The sequence below is a fragment of the Rhagoletis zephyria genome, unplaced genomic scaffold (assembly GCF_001687245.7).
Source record: "Rhagoletis zephyria isolate East Lansing unplaced genomic scaffold, Rhagoletis_zephyria_1.1 Rzeph_scaffold_00641, whole genome shotgun sequence".
In the NCBI taxonomy this organism is placed as follows: domain Eukaryota; kingdom Metazoa; phylum Arthropoda; class Insecta; order Diptera; family Tephritidae; genus Rhagoletis; species Rhagoletis zephyria.
This window is the reverse complement of record NW_016157725.1, coordinates 170793-189765: the sequence shown is the minus strand read 5'-3', so window position 1 is coordinate 189765 and position 18973 is coordinate 170793. Positions and strand designations below refer to the sequence as shown.

Genomic DNA, 18973 nt, shown 5'->3' with positions numbered 1-18973 from the left:
AAGTTGGGGAAGAAAATATCAAAAAGTTAAAAATCCAGAAATAGTCCTAATTTTATGATGGTTCCTTAATTTATTTTAACTACATTGCATTTGAGTATGGAGAGGCAACTATCTGGAAGTATTTTACATAAAAAATTTACTAAGTATTGCCCGGTTTGTAGTTGCAGTTAAAGAAAACACATGAAAAGGCACGATTTTTTTTAAATTCGAAAAAAATGTAAATATTTCAAAAACGGTGACACTTTTACCTGAAAATTCTTCTGGGACACCCTGTATATGTACATTGTTGCGTATGTACGGCGGTGTATATATGTGCAGTGGAGTGTGCATGATTCGTTTGTACGTTGTCGGTATGTATCGGAGGGTATGTATATGCGTTGTTATGTGTGTACAGTGGTGTATGTACGTATGTATAGAGGGATATGTAAGCACGGTGGGGTACGTATGTACTCTATCGTACTGTGTACTATTGTTTCGTAGTGAATTGCTACGTTACAAATACATTTTGTTTCATTAAGTTGCGTCAAAACGTTGCAAGATACAGCACTTTAAAGAAAGAGGCATGTATGACGTTTTCTTAAAATTTAAGTCCGGTGTCTCTTCAACTTTCATCGAAATCCTTAGAAATGAAATGCCTCATATCTTATTTTCTAAAGGTAAAGAGGAGCTTACGATATTTTTCCTGAACATGCTTAGAGGAAGGTTATCAATGAAATGGCGCTTGCAATAGTGCATATTCTGGACATTTATAAACGAAGGAGTGTGGGTACTTTAAGGATTGTTTGAAAAAAACTGAATTTTAAGTCAATTAAATATAAACACTGCCAATCAGCAGAATAAACTTAACATATTTTTAACTTTACCAGTTCGGTGCATCTACTAGATTGTCCACAAGTTTTCTTCCTGGATGGTATTAAAGCTCATTCAATTCTCTAACAAACTAAAACGACCAGATTGACTATTTGGAATTTTTTGAAGTTATTTAAAAGAATGCGAAAAAAGTAAAATTTAATACTTGACCAGAATAGGTTCAGTTCCAAAATCTTCATATTAGAGAGTTTCTAAATCAGTTTCTCGGCTAGTCGTGTGTTTTAAACCTAGTAATTGAAGAAAAAATTGCTGAATGAAATTNGCGCTACTATTTGGAATTTTTTGAAGTTATTTAAAAGAATGCGAAAAAAGTAAAATTTAATACTTGACCAGAATAGGTTCAGTTCCAAAATCTTCATATTAGAGAGTTTCTAAATCAGTTTCTCGGCTAGTCGTGTGTTTTAAACCTAGTAATTGAAGAAAAAATTGCTGAATGAAATTTTTTAATCTAGAGATTAAAATCATATCGAGCCCTAACCGCCAAAATAACGTAAGCGAAATTTTTTTCAAAATTTTCTTTTTGATGCAGAAATATTCCTAGAGCATCTAGATGCATTTCTGCATCAAAAAGAAAATTTTGAAAAAAATGTCGCTGACGTTATTTTGGCGGTTAGGGCTCGATATAAGCAATTTGAAAGGAGATAACCGCAAAATTAAATTATTTCGAAAGTGTGAATCCCAATGGCGGTATAAGCTGGTGTTAAGATGGCAATTCGAATTCAGTTGCAATTTTTTCTATACCAGGGCATAAAATATAAGCCCCTTTAAATGTCAGTTCTTCATCTTTCTGATATGCTTTACAATCTTATAATCCCTTTGAAAAGCAAGAGTTTTAAAAAAAGGCGTGAGTACTAGGTACTCATGAAATTTGATGTGTATACATATGCGAACGGCAAAGCATAAAAGTACGTTTACATATAAATATAATCTCAATCAAAGCTGGGTAGCTGTCAAATTGGTTGTGCTTGTTATTCACAAACTCGAGGAAAAGTTAAAATTCTTCTCTGTGCCACCGTGGTCACTTTTTTTGCAGCACATATTAGGCAATTTAAATATATTTATAACTAAATATTTTATTAAAAATACCTTTACAAACATATTTTCCTTACTGGCGTCAATTTTTGTTTACTTCAATATTTGACACCATAAACTTATCGGTTTAATCTGAGATATTTTTAATTATAATTTTGCATGGCTAATCTCTTTTTCTAATAACAGATTAGGGAGTTAAGCTCGAAAATTAGGATAATCTTTTTATATGTAAAGCTATTATTAAGCGATTCAGTTACATACATACAAATTTAGGTTAGGTTAGAAATTAAACATTAATTTCACTTAATTTTATTCATTTTTCTGATTTAATTTTTTATTCATTTTCATTTTTAATTATTTTAATACATGAAATTATCGGTATGATTGATAAAATATACTTGTATATACTTGTGACTCAAGGCAGTTAAAAATATCGTCAACTCGATTTCCTCTTACTATGCATATGCCTAAATGTATGCAACCATTTGGCAAGCAAACACAGGGTGCTTCTAATGAAAATAAAAATTGTATGCGGATATACACATGCTAAGCCCTTCGAAATATTGTGCTGGGATATGCGTTACAGCTTCGCAAATTTTACCCCTACTGAAACCAAAGATGTATACACATCAAAAAGACTCCGCTAGACGAGCCACGCTGCAATTTGTGATTGCAGCTGCAATTGCATAATGGCAGATTGCACTTAATTTTGTTGAGGGAAAGAAGCTGATTTTGAAGCAATCAGTTGTAGTAAGTGCCGATAGAACTTTGGGTAAAACTACAGTTCAAACTGCTATTTACATAAAGTTTTGTACACACAGTGTCGCTTACGATAAAATTATAGGAACTCAAAAGTGTAAGCAGACCAAACATAAAATTAATTTTGCTTTTTTCCCGTAACGGTAAATATTTAAATTATGTGATTTTGGAGGGCGTTGCAACTAGTATTTGTTACTTATTTGCAACAAAAAAATTGCATTCGATAATTTGTCGCAATTATGGATCGATATCTTGTAAAAGCACACACACACAGAATCTGCACCGTTAGCTTGACTTTTATAGCTGGGGTATCAAATTAAAACGCTTGGCCTGTACATGTGCAAACTGGTTTTATTTTTTCAAATAGAGTTACCGCCTGTTGAACGATTCATCACATCCGCACTGTTCGTTCGATTTCCCAAAATGAGGTGTCAAATTAAAAGGCTTGGACTGCAGATGTGCAATAAGGTTTTACGTTTTTGAAAAGAGTTGCCTCCTAAAAAATTATATTCAAATTATTTAAAGAAATAAATCAATTATTACGAAATGTGTATCAATCGAATGGGTTTTGAAAAGCTTTATTTCTTAACTTAACTATAGGAGGGTGGGCACCTGTTTAACCAAATTCAATTTGAATTAAGGGAATGTATCCCCATATGGGTGCCAACGGGAAGCTAGTAGTTTGAAAATATCGCTTGAAATGTCGAATTTAGTTAACTTAAGCAAGTTATATGACATATCAAAATATGGATGTCAAAAGAAAGACTGCTAAGAAATCTTTGATTTGAACACTAAGAATATTTTAAGGTGTTGGAAAAGGGGTCCGCCTGTTTAAAAAGTAAAATTCAAACTATTTAATAAGTTAAAAGAATTATTAAATAATAGATACCAATCGAAGGGGGTTTAAAAAGATATTTATTTATGAACCATATTAAGCGGGTTGCCACATGTTTAGAAAAGCAAATTCATTGTAATTCATTAGTTAATTAAAATAAGTATCGCAATGTCACACTAAGGAAAGATAACACGGGTTTAGCTTGAAAATACTTTTGAATATGGTTGCCACATGTTTGAAAAGTCGAATTTAGTTAACTAATACAACAGTTTTATGAAATATTAAAATATGGGTATCAATCGAAAGAAATTCAGGAAGTTTAAGTTTGAAAATATTTTTGATTAGGCTGTAAATATATTCGTATGTATGTTATATGAAAAGGCATTTTTTGTGATAGTTATTAGATTTTCACCGTTCTTCCGAATTTCAAAAACGAGGGGGCAAATTAAAGACCTTAGCCTGTATATGTGCGATAGTTTCTTCAATTAAGCGTTTTTTATCGGATTAGGGGGATTTGAAATTTTATAAAATGAGTAACCTGCACTAGGTTTCTTTTCACTCAGAAACGGTGGCGTGGTTTTATATGATATATGGCCCTTGGATAACTTGAAACTCTAACTAACATTTGGAATGCCTTTCAGGTTTTTTAAGTTAAAGTTTGGGCGTGTTACGCTATGCGGGTTCACTAGTTACTATGATTAAATCGTTATTATTATTAATATTATTATTATTATCAGAACAAAAAACATGCCTCGGAAGAGACCCCCGTCTTTTCATTATAAACAGGCCAGACGTATAAAGGTCTATGATTTAAGGGTATGCATCTGGAATATGCGGACGCTGATTGGCGAACGTGCCTCTGCCCAGCTGGCTGATGTCCTCGAGATGGCTAATGCTAACACCAACGCCATCCACGAAAAGCGATGGACACGGCAAAGCAAGGAAAACATGGAGACTGCTACAGCTACCATGTAAAGAAGCGCAAATTCAGTGTTCGATTTGTGGTGGAAGAGAGCCTCGTCGCCGAGTATAGCCACAATCCCCATCGAAGCGAGGTTCCTCAAAATCTCGCCCATTTACGCCCGCGGCCCGACGGGAAAGAAGGACGAGGCGTACAAGAATTTATTCTATGAGTTTGGAGCGTACACACCAGCGCTGGCCTGTGTCAAAGCAAAAATCGTACTTGTTGATTTCATGCCAAGGTGGGCAAGGAAGGGATTTTGGCACCACTGTCGGAAAATTCTGCCTCCACGACGAAACTTCCGATAACGTCCTGATGCTGACCGACTCCGGCGGGGCCTGAAATATGATGGAATCGAATGGAATTGTCGGTGGCCGGATAAACCAAAAAAAAAATATTGTATTTTTTCCAAGCTCTCAAGCGGTGTTGCCGATTGTACTTAAGGCCAAAATACAGGATTTAGAGGGATATGTAGGTGGGGTGGGAATTCATTGCTCCTCTGCAAACATACCAGAATCCTTTATGAATTTTAGCAATTTGGTGAGCAAAAGAGAATTTACCTCGTCGATTCTAAATACATCCAGCCCAAAAATGTACGTCTGAGTCTGGCGAAGGCCGGACAAGGGCAGAGGAAATGTTCTGTACTATCCTCGTCCTCCAAATACGATGTATACAGTAGATCGTCGATGATGCATATGGTGACCATATGTCGAACCCATGGCTTTTGCCCCGTAATCAGTCCTATCAGGTCTCGTAGATCACTCCTTGTTTGTCTGAGAAGAAGTTTTGCTACCACCCTGTCGGGCCTTTTCACGAAACACTTGGTTATATTGCAGATGTCAATAGTGTACCAACGGCTCTCATGAGTTTTGTTTACAAGATCGTTGATGCATCCGATCGTTCCCGCTAGGCTTGGGCCTAAAATTGACTCCGGTCCAATTGAGCGCTCCAGAGAAACGGAGTTCGCCAATTCATCAGCCAGTTCGATACCTTTAACACCGAAGTGTCCTGCACCAACAAAAGTTCAAGCTCTTGTAACGGAGTTCAGCCCCAACTTACGTTCCTGGCCTAACTTTTAAGAGGTGCGAGCTTTCCGCCACTTTCAGTATTGCGAAGCCTTCCGATTGAAAGTACTTTACCATTGCACACAAAGCGGTAACACATCTGAAGTTATCGTCCAGATGCCATCAAGCTCCAGTACCGTTTCAGTCAGTGCCACAGGCCAAAAGAGTGCAGTCTACACATTATTTTCATTGCCTCCTCTTGAATCGCTAAATCTAGAGCCGGAAAAACCTGTAACGCCTATGCACCAGAGCTGTGTAAGTGTGAAATCATTTTCAATTTTAAATCAACATTTTTTTTCTATTCAGTTTTCATTACTTATTCCTCGCTTAAGGTTGAGGTTTATAATTTTTAAATTTTCCATTCACTCAAAGCAGTTATGAATTCACACATCAACATATTCATAGCAAGATTGAAAATACCAATGCCAAATCAAAAAAAGGTTTAACACTGAATGAGTAGAAAAGGCTGCAATCTTTTATGTGTGTGCATTCTTTAATTCAGTACCAATCATTAGTTCAAAGACACCCTGGTAAACAACTTTTTGATAAAAAATGCAGATTTTTGACAATTGCTCAATTGTAAAAATTCGAAGCGGTGTTACCCAATTTAAGTATTTTGTTAAAGGGCAATATCTTATATTAAAATTGTTTAAATTTTACATTAAATTCGATAAACACTTCGCAAAAACTTTACATTTAGGTTAATAAAATTTTAGTGAACATATTTAAAAAATATTTAGTGTATTTATGCCATCTGATTATTTCACAATGTAACTAGCCAGGACTATTTCAGTTTTCTATATCGGGTGTGATTGTTTCTGATATAATTCGAATACAAATTTTGATGTATAATTTAATGCATATTTAGGAGATTCACAATTCGTGTTAGACGTCGTAATTTCTTAAAGGCTTAAATTTGTTCAATATAAAGTAACGGTTAAAAGCGATTTNTCAGTTTTCTATATCGGGTGTGATTGTTTCTGATATAATTCGAACACAGAAATTACAAATTTTGATGTATAATTTAATGCATATTTAGGAGATTCACAATTCGTGTTAGACGTCGTAATTTCTTGAAGGCTTAAATTTGTTCAATATAAAGTAACGGTTAAAAGCGATTTGAAAGATTCGTTGGGTATAATAAGAGCCAATAATATATTTCCTACTAGTTTAAAAACCTTTTGGTTATGTTAAAAAACGCCTAAAGAAGTATTAGATGTTATTTATTATATTTTATGTTTAAAAATTTTTAGACTTTAACACATTACGACAGTTAAGACCTCTTGTGAATCCTCCATATGTGCTTGACCATTAAACTATATCGTTGTTTATTTGGGTAAAATTAAAATATATTTCACTGTTCAAAATTGGAGTTGGTGTGATGTATGCAAATGAGAACAACAATTATCAACTTATTGAGCATTAGCCTCATTTATTTAAAAACAAAAGACATTTTGCTTGGTAAAATTTCGATTCTAAGAGCGTGTGTGAATCGGTAACAAAGTTCGCGGCGAGTAAACTTTTGAAAATTATGAGGTGAATAAAATTTCAGTAGCTCATGAGGCTAGTGAAATTTTTTCAAATGCGTAGAAAATCTTGACAATTGCAAAGATTGTTGATGTGTGTAATTTTTCGTTAAATAAAAGCTTAAATTGATTAATAGCAATTAACGATAGTAGATGTTTTCTTAAAATATTGATTTCACTTCAATTTGTAATATTTTATTTCGCATAAATCTGCGGTTATCAAAAATTTACTGCTGTCAAAAAAGATTTCATTTCACACATCAGATTGGCAAAACTGTCTCACCATAGTAAAAATATTATTCAACAGCTTTCCCCATAGGACTTTGTTACCGATTTACACACGTCCTAAGAATAAAATGTTTTTAAACAACCGAAAAATTAATAACAAAATTTGAAGGATTTTAGATACTGCGTATGGTAGCATGAAATTTTACAATATGCTTAATTGTCAGGTTGTTTTTTGTATCATGGAAACACATAGCAACTGATTTACACTTACAGTGGGATAAACTTAAAACTTCTAATATAAATTAGTTAAATTTAGTTAAGATTTTTTTATCAATTTTAAGTTTACGTTTGGAATAATTTTCATGAAAGAGATTAAGAGATCTTTTTAGAAAATTGCCGTACATCCGATATCTATTAAAATATTGAAACCCTCACTTTTTGGAAAAAGAAGTTCAAGAAACAAGTTTATGCTTCATATATTCGTAGTACTGTGATATTGCCACAATTAAGGGATGTGGCCAACCTTTTCAAGCTGGAAGTAACAAATGTGCAAAAAATAAATTAAACAATAAAAGTCTCCTAATATATATGGAACATATAATAGAAATTTTTTTATTTAATTACCCAGACTTTATGAATAGCGTACTCTACAACGTCACTACACACGAATAAAGGCGCGCTAGTGTTTTGACGGCGAAAAAAGACGCGTAAAAAAATTTTTACGAAAAAAGGCGCTTAAGGAAAACTTTGGCGAATAAAGACGTAAAACCTAGTTGACGGCGAAGAAAGGCGCGTAAACACAGATTTATACCTATCCAAGGACTGTCACTTCAGCATCATTCCACAAAAACCATGGGGAATTTACATACTGTTACACCTGCAAACATAGTCGACCGCGAAAATAAGTTTACGGTTAAGTCTTTCTTCGCTAAAGTTTTTTTATGCGCCTTTTTTCGCGGTCAACTTTTGAGCTCGTGCCTTTATTCGTGTCTAGTGGCGATAAGTAATAGTAGAAATTTGGAATTAGTAAGTTCAGTCAAGACGTCATTCAAAAGTTTTGAAGAAAATCACTTTTCTCTTTTGTGAAAATTTGGGACTATCTTATGCGAGTATTGTCGACAAAATGTTAGTCTATGAATGATTAAAAATTAACGAATAAATGGTTAATCGCGATTAATGATTAAAATTAATCAAGCGATCGCTGTGGTGTAGTGGTTAGAAGTCCGCTCTACCATTCCGCAGGGTGAGGGTTCGAGCCCAGTTCAGGCCAACATAAAAAATAAAATGTTTTTTGTAATAGTGGTCGGCCCTCGGCAGGAGTCGGCGTAAAACTGTAGGTCCTTCCCCTTTGTGCGACAACATCAAGGCGCATGCCACATGCATAGAAAAAAGAAGTCTGATGAAGAGATGTGGTGATCTCCGAAATAGCTGCTATAACTTCTACCGCTTAGACTTTGTTGCTTTTTCAATTTTTCCTAATAAACAATCGTGGTACAAAGCTCAATAAAACTATTAAAAATAAAAATAATAATAATTTGGTACTCACCAAAAAGTTTAAAACTGTATCAGCTCAAAAAAATATGTGCGTCCACTTCGGTAATAATTTTTACATTTCCTGAATTTTCTAACTTAAAACTATGTCGGAGAAAGAAATGAAGTTAAAACAAAGTTTCTTAAAACAAGTTATTGAGCCTTAAAAATACTCAGTTTTCATTGCACGCACAATTTCATTTTTCACTTATTGCTTACTATAACTTTTGGATACCGTTATGTTTATATGTAACCGAATTTTTTCAAACAAAGTTGTATTTACTCTTAAGTAGACAATATTAAAAAATTGCAAACAAAAAATTTAATTAAAGCACCCTAGCTTTCACATTGGACCTCTGTGCAGCGACGTGGTATAAGTTCCATTGGCCGGTTGCATTTTATCCTTACTGCCAAGGGTTGAGACTTTCGGCGAATACCATTCGGGATGCTCCAACCTAGCAAATCAAAAAGCAGCCCTAATCAAGACAAGAGGGTGCAATTGGGGACTACATGTACTCACGCAGTTGTAACCAATATCCACTGAGAAGGCGTGATTGCTGACTCGACTAACCCCTCGCACCGAGCCAAGGTGCCTGCAATCGCGAGGGCTGAAATATGATAGCATATAGTACTCTATTTGGGCATAAAAAATCTATTATGCTATATCAGCTACATGGCCAAATCTCCAAATCGAAAAACGAGAAACCAAATCGATTATGTCGCACTTACACTCCGAGGTCCACACATCGACTCGGACCACTATCTTGTTGATGGAGGGAGATGTATCGCCGCAATAAGAAGAGAGAGGCCGAAATGCGTGGGTTCGCAGAGCTTGAAATGCTGGCCGAAAGGAAAAACGCCCGAAAATTTTTGCAGAGTTAGTTGACTGCGGAAGGTTTCAAGACCAGGGCAAACTCCTATAAGAACAACCGTGGCGACCTAGTGATCAATGAGGGAACTTTTTTCCACCGTACTGACTAGTAGCAGTACTAAAAACTGTGGATAAGATGAACCCGAGCCCCCATCGATAATGATGGAGTCGTCCCACATCCTGACTATGACGAAGTACGAATATCGATTGCGCGGTTGGAAAGCAACAAAGCTGCTGGAACTGACAGCCTGCCAGCCTGCCAGCCGATCTATTCAAGTACAGTGGCAAAAAGCTGATGCACCAACTATCATGGAGAATATGGTCAAACGAACGCATGCGCCACGATTGGAATTTAAATGTCGTCACAAAAAAAGTCAGAGCAAAAGCGTCGTAGGACCCACGTCACTCTTGACAGTTACAAGTTTGAAAACGTAGATGACTTCGTTTATTTGGGAACCAGCATTAACACCAATAAAAATGTCAGCTTTGAAGTCCAACGGAGAATCACTCTTGCCAAAAAGTGCTGCTTTGGACTGACTAGGCGATCCCGCAGTAAAGTCCTCTCTTATCGTACAAAAATTATACTCTATAAGTTGCTTATCATGATCGTTCTGTTGTATGGCGCGGAGGCATGGTGTATGGAAAAATCTGATGAGGCGGCTCTTAGAAATTTCTACAGAAAAATTCTGCGAAAGATTTGCCGGCCTTTGCACGTTGGCAGACGATTTGATGATGAGCTGTATGAGCTTTACAGCGGAATAGGATTTCTCATCCCTGATGGAACATAAGCTCTAAGGGAGGACCAGAAACAAACAGCTGATTGCTTGTTATCCAATAAACATACCTCAAAGGCTAAACTAAATATACCCAGCAGGGTTGCGTGAAAAAGTAATTCAATTAAGCACTAATCTAGCAAGTAAGAATTGAAATTATGCATGGTAAATGATCGATTGGCGGACTATTTGAACATATCACACACCTAGGTCTAAAGTGCGATGAACTCCAAAAAAAAGATGAAAATTGGGCAATTTTATTTTGCTTAAATCCATTCATAGGACTTACATCCCACTAATTGAAATATTTTTTTCTTCATCTTATATATAAAAACTAGCGGTACCCCGGTGTGCTTCTCTACACCAAATATTGAAAAATGAATGAAAAATCCTGGAATTTTTCTATATGAAAATTTATTATTTGTTTTGTTTCAAAATTTTTGATTCTTTATTTTAAACCTTAATCCAACACATTTGGATATACAATATTTTTTGGTTTTCCATCCTGGGTATGAATAAATAAACAATCTGGAATGTCAACTCTTGAACAGGCCGCGTATAGCTGCCCTTGCGTAAAGCGGGGCTCCTTCAAATTCAATCCGCACTGGGAATTGCAAACGCTTAAATTCAAACGTCATGTCTGTTGTTATCAGTGGAATACGCGGCATGAGCACAATTTCACCTTTCGCTTTGCCAGTCAGTATTGTTGCTTCAACTAAATTCGCCATCAATTTTTTTACTGCCAGTCTTGTGCCATTACACAGTTTTGGAGTATTTAAATTCGGGAGTAAAATAATTGATGAGCCGACCTTTAAATTCAAACAATGTGATGGCATACCAGGCGGTTCCAATGAATTCAAAAATTCAACTGGATAATTCACTGCGTCATTGATTCATAGCGCTATCAACAGATTTATATTTTATCACTTCACCTGGCAATTTTTCTATTTGATAATTGATTGAATTGACATGCACATTTTTTGGTGCCAGTATTGCGCGTTCTAAACCAATCGTGATCCAAGTAATTTTGAGCAATATTTGGAAACACGCGTTCAATCAATTTTCTTTTAATTGGAGAATTGTACAAAAATTCTTCGGCAATGTAATCAAGCCATTTGTATTATCGATTCGAACTTTGCCATTTCTGATATCTAACAATTGCTTCGAGAACCGATCTTCAGATTGATTATTGTGCAACTGAATACGCATGTTTATGTGTACATATCGCATGCATTGATCTCATCTGCCGGTGTTGATCGTGGAATTACGGGCAATGTTTGTCGAAAGTCACCTGACAATAATACCAAAGCACCACCAAAAAGCTGTTGCTTTCCACGTAAATCCTACATTGTGTTGACTCTCCAAAGTCCAAAATAGAAAGACCGAATATCAATGTACACCATCTATTCGATAATGCGATGAAATGACAGATATGTTGTGTTGTAGTGACTTTCATTCCATTGGCTCTACAAAATCCCTATTGAAAAACTTGCAGCCATGTTTATACCTGACTTAATTTATCCGAAGAAAAAATAAACACAGTACATTATAGCAACAATTTTCCACTACGTTTTCAAACTTTTCGTACGAAATGATGCAACAAATTTGTGCAAAATTATTGAAATAAATTCAATTGATTATTAAGTTGATTTTTTTGAGCTCAAGGCCGGGTTGAAACAAAACAATCTGTTTTTATTGTTTTTAAATCGTATACATATGTTAAAAAAATATCAATTATGAATTGAGAACTATATTGCAGCCATGTTTATACTTGACTTAAGTTATCCGAAGAAAACATAAACACAGCACATCATAGCAACAATTTTTCACTATGTTTTCGATTTTTCATGTATCTGCTGTTGTACCATATACGTGGTTCAAGTGACAGATATAAACTGTGATATATCATGAAGCGCTGGACCGAATTCGGACACACTTCACATAACCCAGTCCGAATATACCGTTTAAATTTGGTAGAATTCGTGCACTTATTTTTTTATTCAAGATGGGAGGTGCCACGCCCCCTTTTCCAATACCGCACATTTTTCTCCATAAGTATGGAATTATTTCATATATCTCTATACCAATTTCTAGTAATCTAACACAAATATTTCAAGAGATATACCAGATGAAAATTTTTGTTAGTATGGGTGGTGCCACGCCCCCTTTTCCGAATTCGGGGAAATTTAACACAAACCATCTGCATAATATCCCAACTATGCCGTATAAATTTGGTTGTAATCTTGCACTTATTTTTTATATATAAGATGGGAGATGCCACGCCCTCTTTTCCAATACCGTCCATTTTTCGCCATGAGTATGAAATTATTTCATATACCTCTATACCAATTTCCAATACTCTACCACAAATATTTCAAGAGATATACAACATAAAAATTTTAGTTAGTATCCCACACCCCCTTTTACGAATTCGTGCAAACTTCACATAAACCATCTGCATGATAGCCCGAATATGCCGCATAAATTTGGTTGAATTCGGTGAAGCCGTTCTCAAGTTATAAGCTCACACCAAAAACGTGTACTTATTTTTATACGTAAGATACATATGCCACGCCCCCTTTTCCAAATTTAGGCAAACTCCACATAAAAGATCTGCATGATGGCCAGAATATGCTATATATATTTGGTTGAATTCGGTGAAGCTGTTCTCAAGTTATAAGCTAACTCACTAATTTTTATATATAAAATAGAGGCGCCACGTCCCCTTTTCCGAATTCAAGCAAACTTCACACAAAGCATCTGCATGATAGCCCGAATATGCCGCATAAATTTGGTTGAATTCGGAGATGCTGTTCTCAAGTTATAAGCTCACACCGAAAACGTATACTTATTTTTATACGTAACTCCACATAAAACATCTGCATGATGGCCCGAATATGCTATAAATATAAATTTGGTTGAATTCGGTGAAGCCGTTCTCAAGTTATAAGCTAACTCACTAATTTAATAGAGGCGCCACGCCCCCTTTTCCGAATTCAAGAAAACTTCACATAAATCATCTCCATGATAGCCCGAATACGCCGCATAAATTTGGATGAATTCGGTGAAGCCGTTCTCAATTTATATGGTCACACCAAAAACGTTCACTTATTTTTATATTTTAGTTAGTATGGGTGGTGCCACGCCCCCTTTTCCGAATTTGGGCAAACTGCGCATAAACCATCTGCATGATAGATCGAATATGCCACATGAATTTGGTTGAATTCGGTGAAGCCGTTCTCAAGTTATGAGGTCACACCAAAAACGTGCACTTAAGGGGGCGTCCCTTTTCCGAATTCAAGAAAACTTCACACAAATCATCTCCATGATAGCCCGAATACGCCGCATAAATTTGGATGAATTCGGTGAAGCCGTTCTCAATTTATATGGTCACACCAAAAACGTTCACTTATTTTTATATTTTAGTTAGTATGGGTGGTGCCACGCCCCCTTTTCCGAATTTGGGCAAACTGCGCATAAACCATCTGCATGATAGATCGAATATGCCACATGAATTTGGTTGAATTCGGTGAAGCCGTTCTCAAGTTATGAGGTCACACCAAAAACGTGCACTTATTTTTATATATAAGATAAGTTTGGAAAAGGGGGCGTGACATATGTATCTTACGTATAAAAATAAGTACACGTTTTCGGTGTGAGCTTATAACTTGAGAACGGCTTCACCGAATTCAACCAAATTCATGTGGCATATTCGATCTATCATGCAGATGGTTTATGCGCAGTTTGCCCAAATTCGGAAAAGGGGGCGTGGCACCACCCATACTAACTAAAATATAAAAATAAGTGAACGTTTTTGGTGTGACCATATAAATTGAGAACGGCTTCACCGAATTCATCCAAATTTATGCGGCGTATTCGGGCTATCATGGAGATGATTTATGTGAAGTTTTCTTGAATTCGGAAAAGGGGGCGTGGCGCCTCTATTAAATTAGTGAGTTAGCTTATAACTTGAGAACGTCTTCACCGAATTCAACTAAATTTATATTTATAGCATATTCGGGCCATCATGCAGATGTTTTATGTGGAGTTACGTATAAAAATAAGTACACCTTTACGGTGTGAGCTTATAACTTGAGTCGGCTTCACCAAATTCAACCAAATTTATGCGGCATATTTGGGCTATCATGCAAATGGTTTATGTGAAGTTTTCCCGAATTCGTAAAAGGGGGTGTGGCACCTCCCATACTAACTAAAATATTTAAAAATAAGTGAACGTTTTTGGTGTGACCATATAACCTGAGAACGGCTTCACCGAATTCAACCAAATTTATGCGGCATATTCGGGCTATCATGCAGATGCTTTATGTGAAGTTTGCTTGAATTCGGAAAAGGGGACGTGGCGCCACTATTTTATATATAAAAATTAATGAGTTAGCTTATAACTTGAGAACAGCTTCACCGAATTCAACCAAATTTATATAGCATATTCGGGCCATCATGCAGATCTTTTATCTGGAGTTTGCCCAAATTTTGAAAAGGGGGCGTGGCATATGTATCTTACGTATAAAAATAAGTACACGTTTTTGATGTGAGCTTATAACTTGAGAACGGCTTCACCGAATTCAACCAAATTTATGCGGCATATTCGGGCTATCATGAAGTTTGCACGAATTCGTAAAAGGGGGTGTGGGATACTAACTAAAATTTTTATGTTGTATATCTCTTGAAATATTTGTGGTAGAGTACTGGAAATTGGTATAGAGGTATATGAAATAATTTCATACTCATGGCGAAAAATGGGCGGTATTGGAAAAGAGGGCGTGGCATCTCCCATCTTATATATAAAAAATAAGTGCAAGATTACAACCAAATTTATACGGCATAGTTGGGATATTATGCAGATGGTTTGTGTTAAATTTCCCCGAATTCGGAAAAGGGGGCGTGGCACCACCCATACTAACAAAAATTTTCATCTGGTATATCTCTTGAAATATTTGTGTTAGATTACTAGAAATTGGTATAGACATATGAAATAATTCCATACTTATGGAGAAAAATGTGCGGTATTGGAAAAGGGGGCGTGGCACCTCCCATCTTGAATAAAAAAATAAGTGCACGAATTCTACCAAATTTAAACGGTATATTCGGACTGGGTTATGTGAAGTGTGTCCGAATTCGGTCCAGCGGTTCATGATATATCACAGTTTATATCTGTCACATGAACCACGTATATGGTACAACAGCAGATACATGAAAAATCGAAAACATAGTGAAAAATTGTTGCTATGATGTGCTGTGTTTATGTTTTCTTCGGATAACTTAAGTCAAGTATAAACATGGCTGCAATATAGTTCTCAATTCATAATTGATATTTTTTTAACATATGTATACGATTTAAAAACAATAAAAACAGATTGTTTTGTTTCAACCCGGCCTTGAGCTCAAAAAAATCAACTTAATAATCAATTGAATTTATTTCAATAATTTTGCACAAATTTGTTGCATCATTTCGTACGAAAAGTTTGAAAACGTAGTGGAAAATTGTTGCTATAATGTACTGTGTTTATTTTTTCTTCGGATAAATTAAGTCAAGTATAAACATGGCTGCAATATAGTTCTCAATTCATAATTGATTTTTTTTAACATATGTATACGATTTAAAAACAATAAAAACAGATTGTTTTATTTCAACCCGGCCTTGAGCTCAAAAAAATCAACTTAATAATCAATTGAATTTATTTCAATAATTTTGCACTAATTTGTTGCATCATTTCGTACGAAAAGTTTGAAAACGTAGTGGAAAATTGTTGCTATAATGTACTGTGTTTATTTTTTCTTCGGATAAATTAAGTCAAGTATAAACATGGCTGCAATATAGTTCTCAATTCATAATTGATTTTTTTTAACATATGTATACGATTTAAAAACAATAAAAACAGATTGTTTTATTTCAACCCGGCCTTGAGCTCAAAAAAATCAACTTAATAATCAATTGAATTTATTTCAATAATTTTGCACTAATTTGTTGCATCATTTCGTACGAAAAGTTTGAAAACGTAGTGGAAAATTCTTGCTATAATGTACTGTGTTTATTTTTTCTTCGGATAAATTAAGTCAGGTATAAACATGGCTGCAAGTTTTTCAATAGGGATTTTGTAGAGCCAATGGAATGAAAGTCACTACAACACAACATATCTGTCATTTCATCGCATTATCGAATAGGTGGTGTACATTGATATTCGGTCTTTCTATTTTGGACTTTGGAGAGTCAACACAATGTAGGATTTACGTGGAAAGCAACAGCTTTTTGGTGGTGCTTTGGTATTATTGTCAGGTGACTTTCGACAAACATTGCCCGTAATTCCACGATCAACACCGGCAGATGAGATCAATGCATGCGATATGTACACATAAACATGCGTATTCAGTTGCACAATAATCAATCTGAAGATCGGTTCTCGAAGCAATTGTTAGATATCAGAAATGGCAAAGTTCGAATCGATAATACAAATGGATTGATTACATTGCCGAAGAATTTTTGTACAATTCTCCAATTAAAAGAAAATTGATTGAACGCGTGTTTCCAAATATTGCTCAAAATTACTTGGATCACGATTGGTTTAGAACGCGCAATACTGGCACCAAAAAATGTGCATGTCAATTCAATCAATTACCAAATAGAAAAATTGCCAGGTGAAGTGATAAAATATAAATCTGTTGATAGCGCAATGAATCAATGAAGCAGTAAGTTATCCAGTTGAATTTTTGAATTCATTGGAACCGCCTGGTATGCCACCACATTGTTTGAATTTAAAGATCGGCTCATCAATTATTTTACTACGGAATTTAAATACTCCAAAACTGTGTAATGGCACAAGACTGGCAGTAAAAAAATTGATGGCGAATTTAGTTGAAGCAACAATACTGACTGGCAAAGCGAAAGGTGAAATTGTGCTCATGCCGCGTATTCCACTGATAACAACAGACATGACGTTTGAATTTAAGCGTTTGCAATTCCCAGTGCGGATTGAATTTGAAGGAGCCCCGCTTTACGCAAGGGCAGCTATACGTGGCCTGTTCAAGAGTTGACATTCCAGATTGTTTATTTATTCATACCCAGGATGGAAAAAAAAAAAATGTTGTATATCCAAATGTGTTGGATTAAGGTTTAAAATAAAGAATCAAAAACTTTGAAACAAAACAGATAATAAATTTTCACATAGAAAAATTCCAGGATTTTTCATTAATTTTTCAATATTTTTCAATATTTGGTATAGACACCGGGGTACCGCTAGTGATTATATATATTAACTAAAAAACTACTGTTATGCCTGTTTTTGTATTAATTGCTGTTTTTGTATTAATTGTCTTGAGCAGTTAAATTTGGCGCAATGAATTTTGTGTTAGATCATTTTAGATCTAGGTGTGCGATATGTTCTTTAAAAGAAATACCGAAAAGAGACATGTAGGCAGAATTTCAGAATCAAACATTTTCGCGAGGCGCGGGATATATTACTTTCCCTTGGTAACGCTTCGCATTATCATAACCTTAAAACCCGTTTAGGAGCTTTTAAATTGTGGTAGCGAAAAATTTCTAAATATTTACCTATCTGTGCATTTTTGTCGACTTTAATGTGTATAATCAAAAATTATATTTACACTCAAATCAACAACATCCAATTGTGTAAATTAGTACTAATCCTTAAACAATTCTTGCAATTAACCGATTATATTTAAATTGTCGTTGGATATAAATATTGAAAAAAGATACTGTACTTATTTTAGCACTATTCGCTAATTACAACTTATACGTGTATCTTACAGCAAAGCGTATTTGGAATCAAACCATATCGCTACAATTGATGGATAGGCAACTGTACTATAACTACTACCCACCTGCAGCGTTAGTAAACGGGCCACCCACTTATTTTCCTTACCCGATTACCATTGGTGGCAACGGATTACTAGCATCGCATTTCTCGCATTTGACGGCTTCGATACGACCGCCATCGCCGGAGCCACCTGCTTTAAGTCGTACGCCACCCAGTCCATCAAAACCGGCATGTCCAGCTAGTACCATCCGCGAAACATTGTCACCTGCAGCAACTGCTTCGAGTTTGACACCATCCGCCACAGCCGCTGCGGCTACGTAACAGCATCAGCAGTCACAGCGCTATGGCCACACTGCTTATGCAACCGCTGCTGTTTCAGCCGCAGCTGCGGCAGCTGCTGTGCTTTTAGTGTAAGTATTATAAAGTAAATTACATAGCAATCTAATGCATAACATACATACATATGTACTAGAGATGTTTCGAATGTCATATTTTTTACATTTGCGAATGCATTTACAAAATTTTTCTAGCATGTCCAGCTTTTCAGAAAAAAAAAAACTGTTGAAGAGTCGAAAAATGGTAAATTAAAAAAAAAAAATTAAAATATAATTTAGACGTAATTTTTCCGAAGAAAAAACACGTATTAATGAAAATCCAAATCGACTGATGGATCCTACCTCATGTCGATGGATTGAGCAGGAAGGAGTCAAATTAAAAAAAAAAAACACCAG

The 18973-nt window shown here is 35.5% G+C and overlaps 1 protein-coding gene across 1 annotated transcript in view; it reads left to right on the top strand.

Moving 5' to 3' along the window:
• LOC108360847 (protein doublesex-like) overlaps window positions 1-18646 on the top strand; it is a 33050-nt gene extending 14404 nt beyond the window's left edge. Inside the window, exon 2 of the mRNA XM_017613290.1 lies at window positions 18235-18646. Coding sequence (XP_017468779.1) covers window positions 18235-18563 — 329 coding nt within the window. The 3' untranslated portion in view covers window positions 18564-18646. The remainder of the gene's footprint in view (window positions 1-18234) is intronic.
• The last annotated feature ends 327 nt before the right edge of the window (window positions 18647-18973 follow it).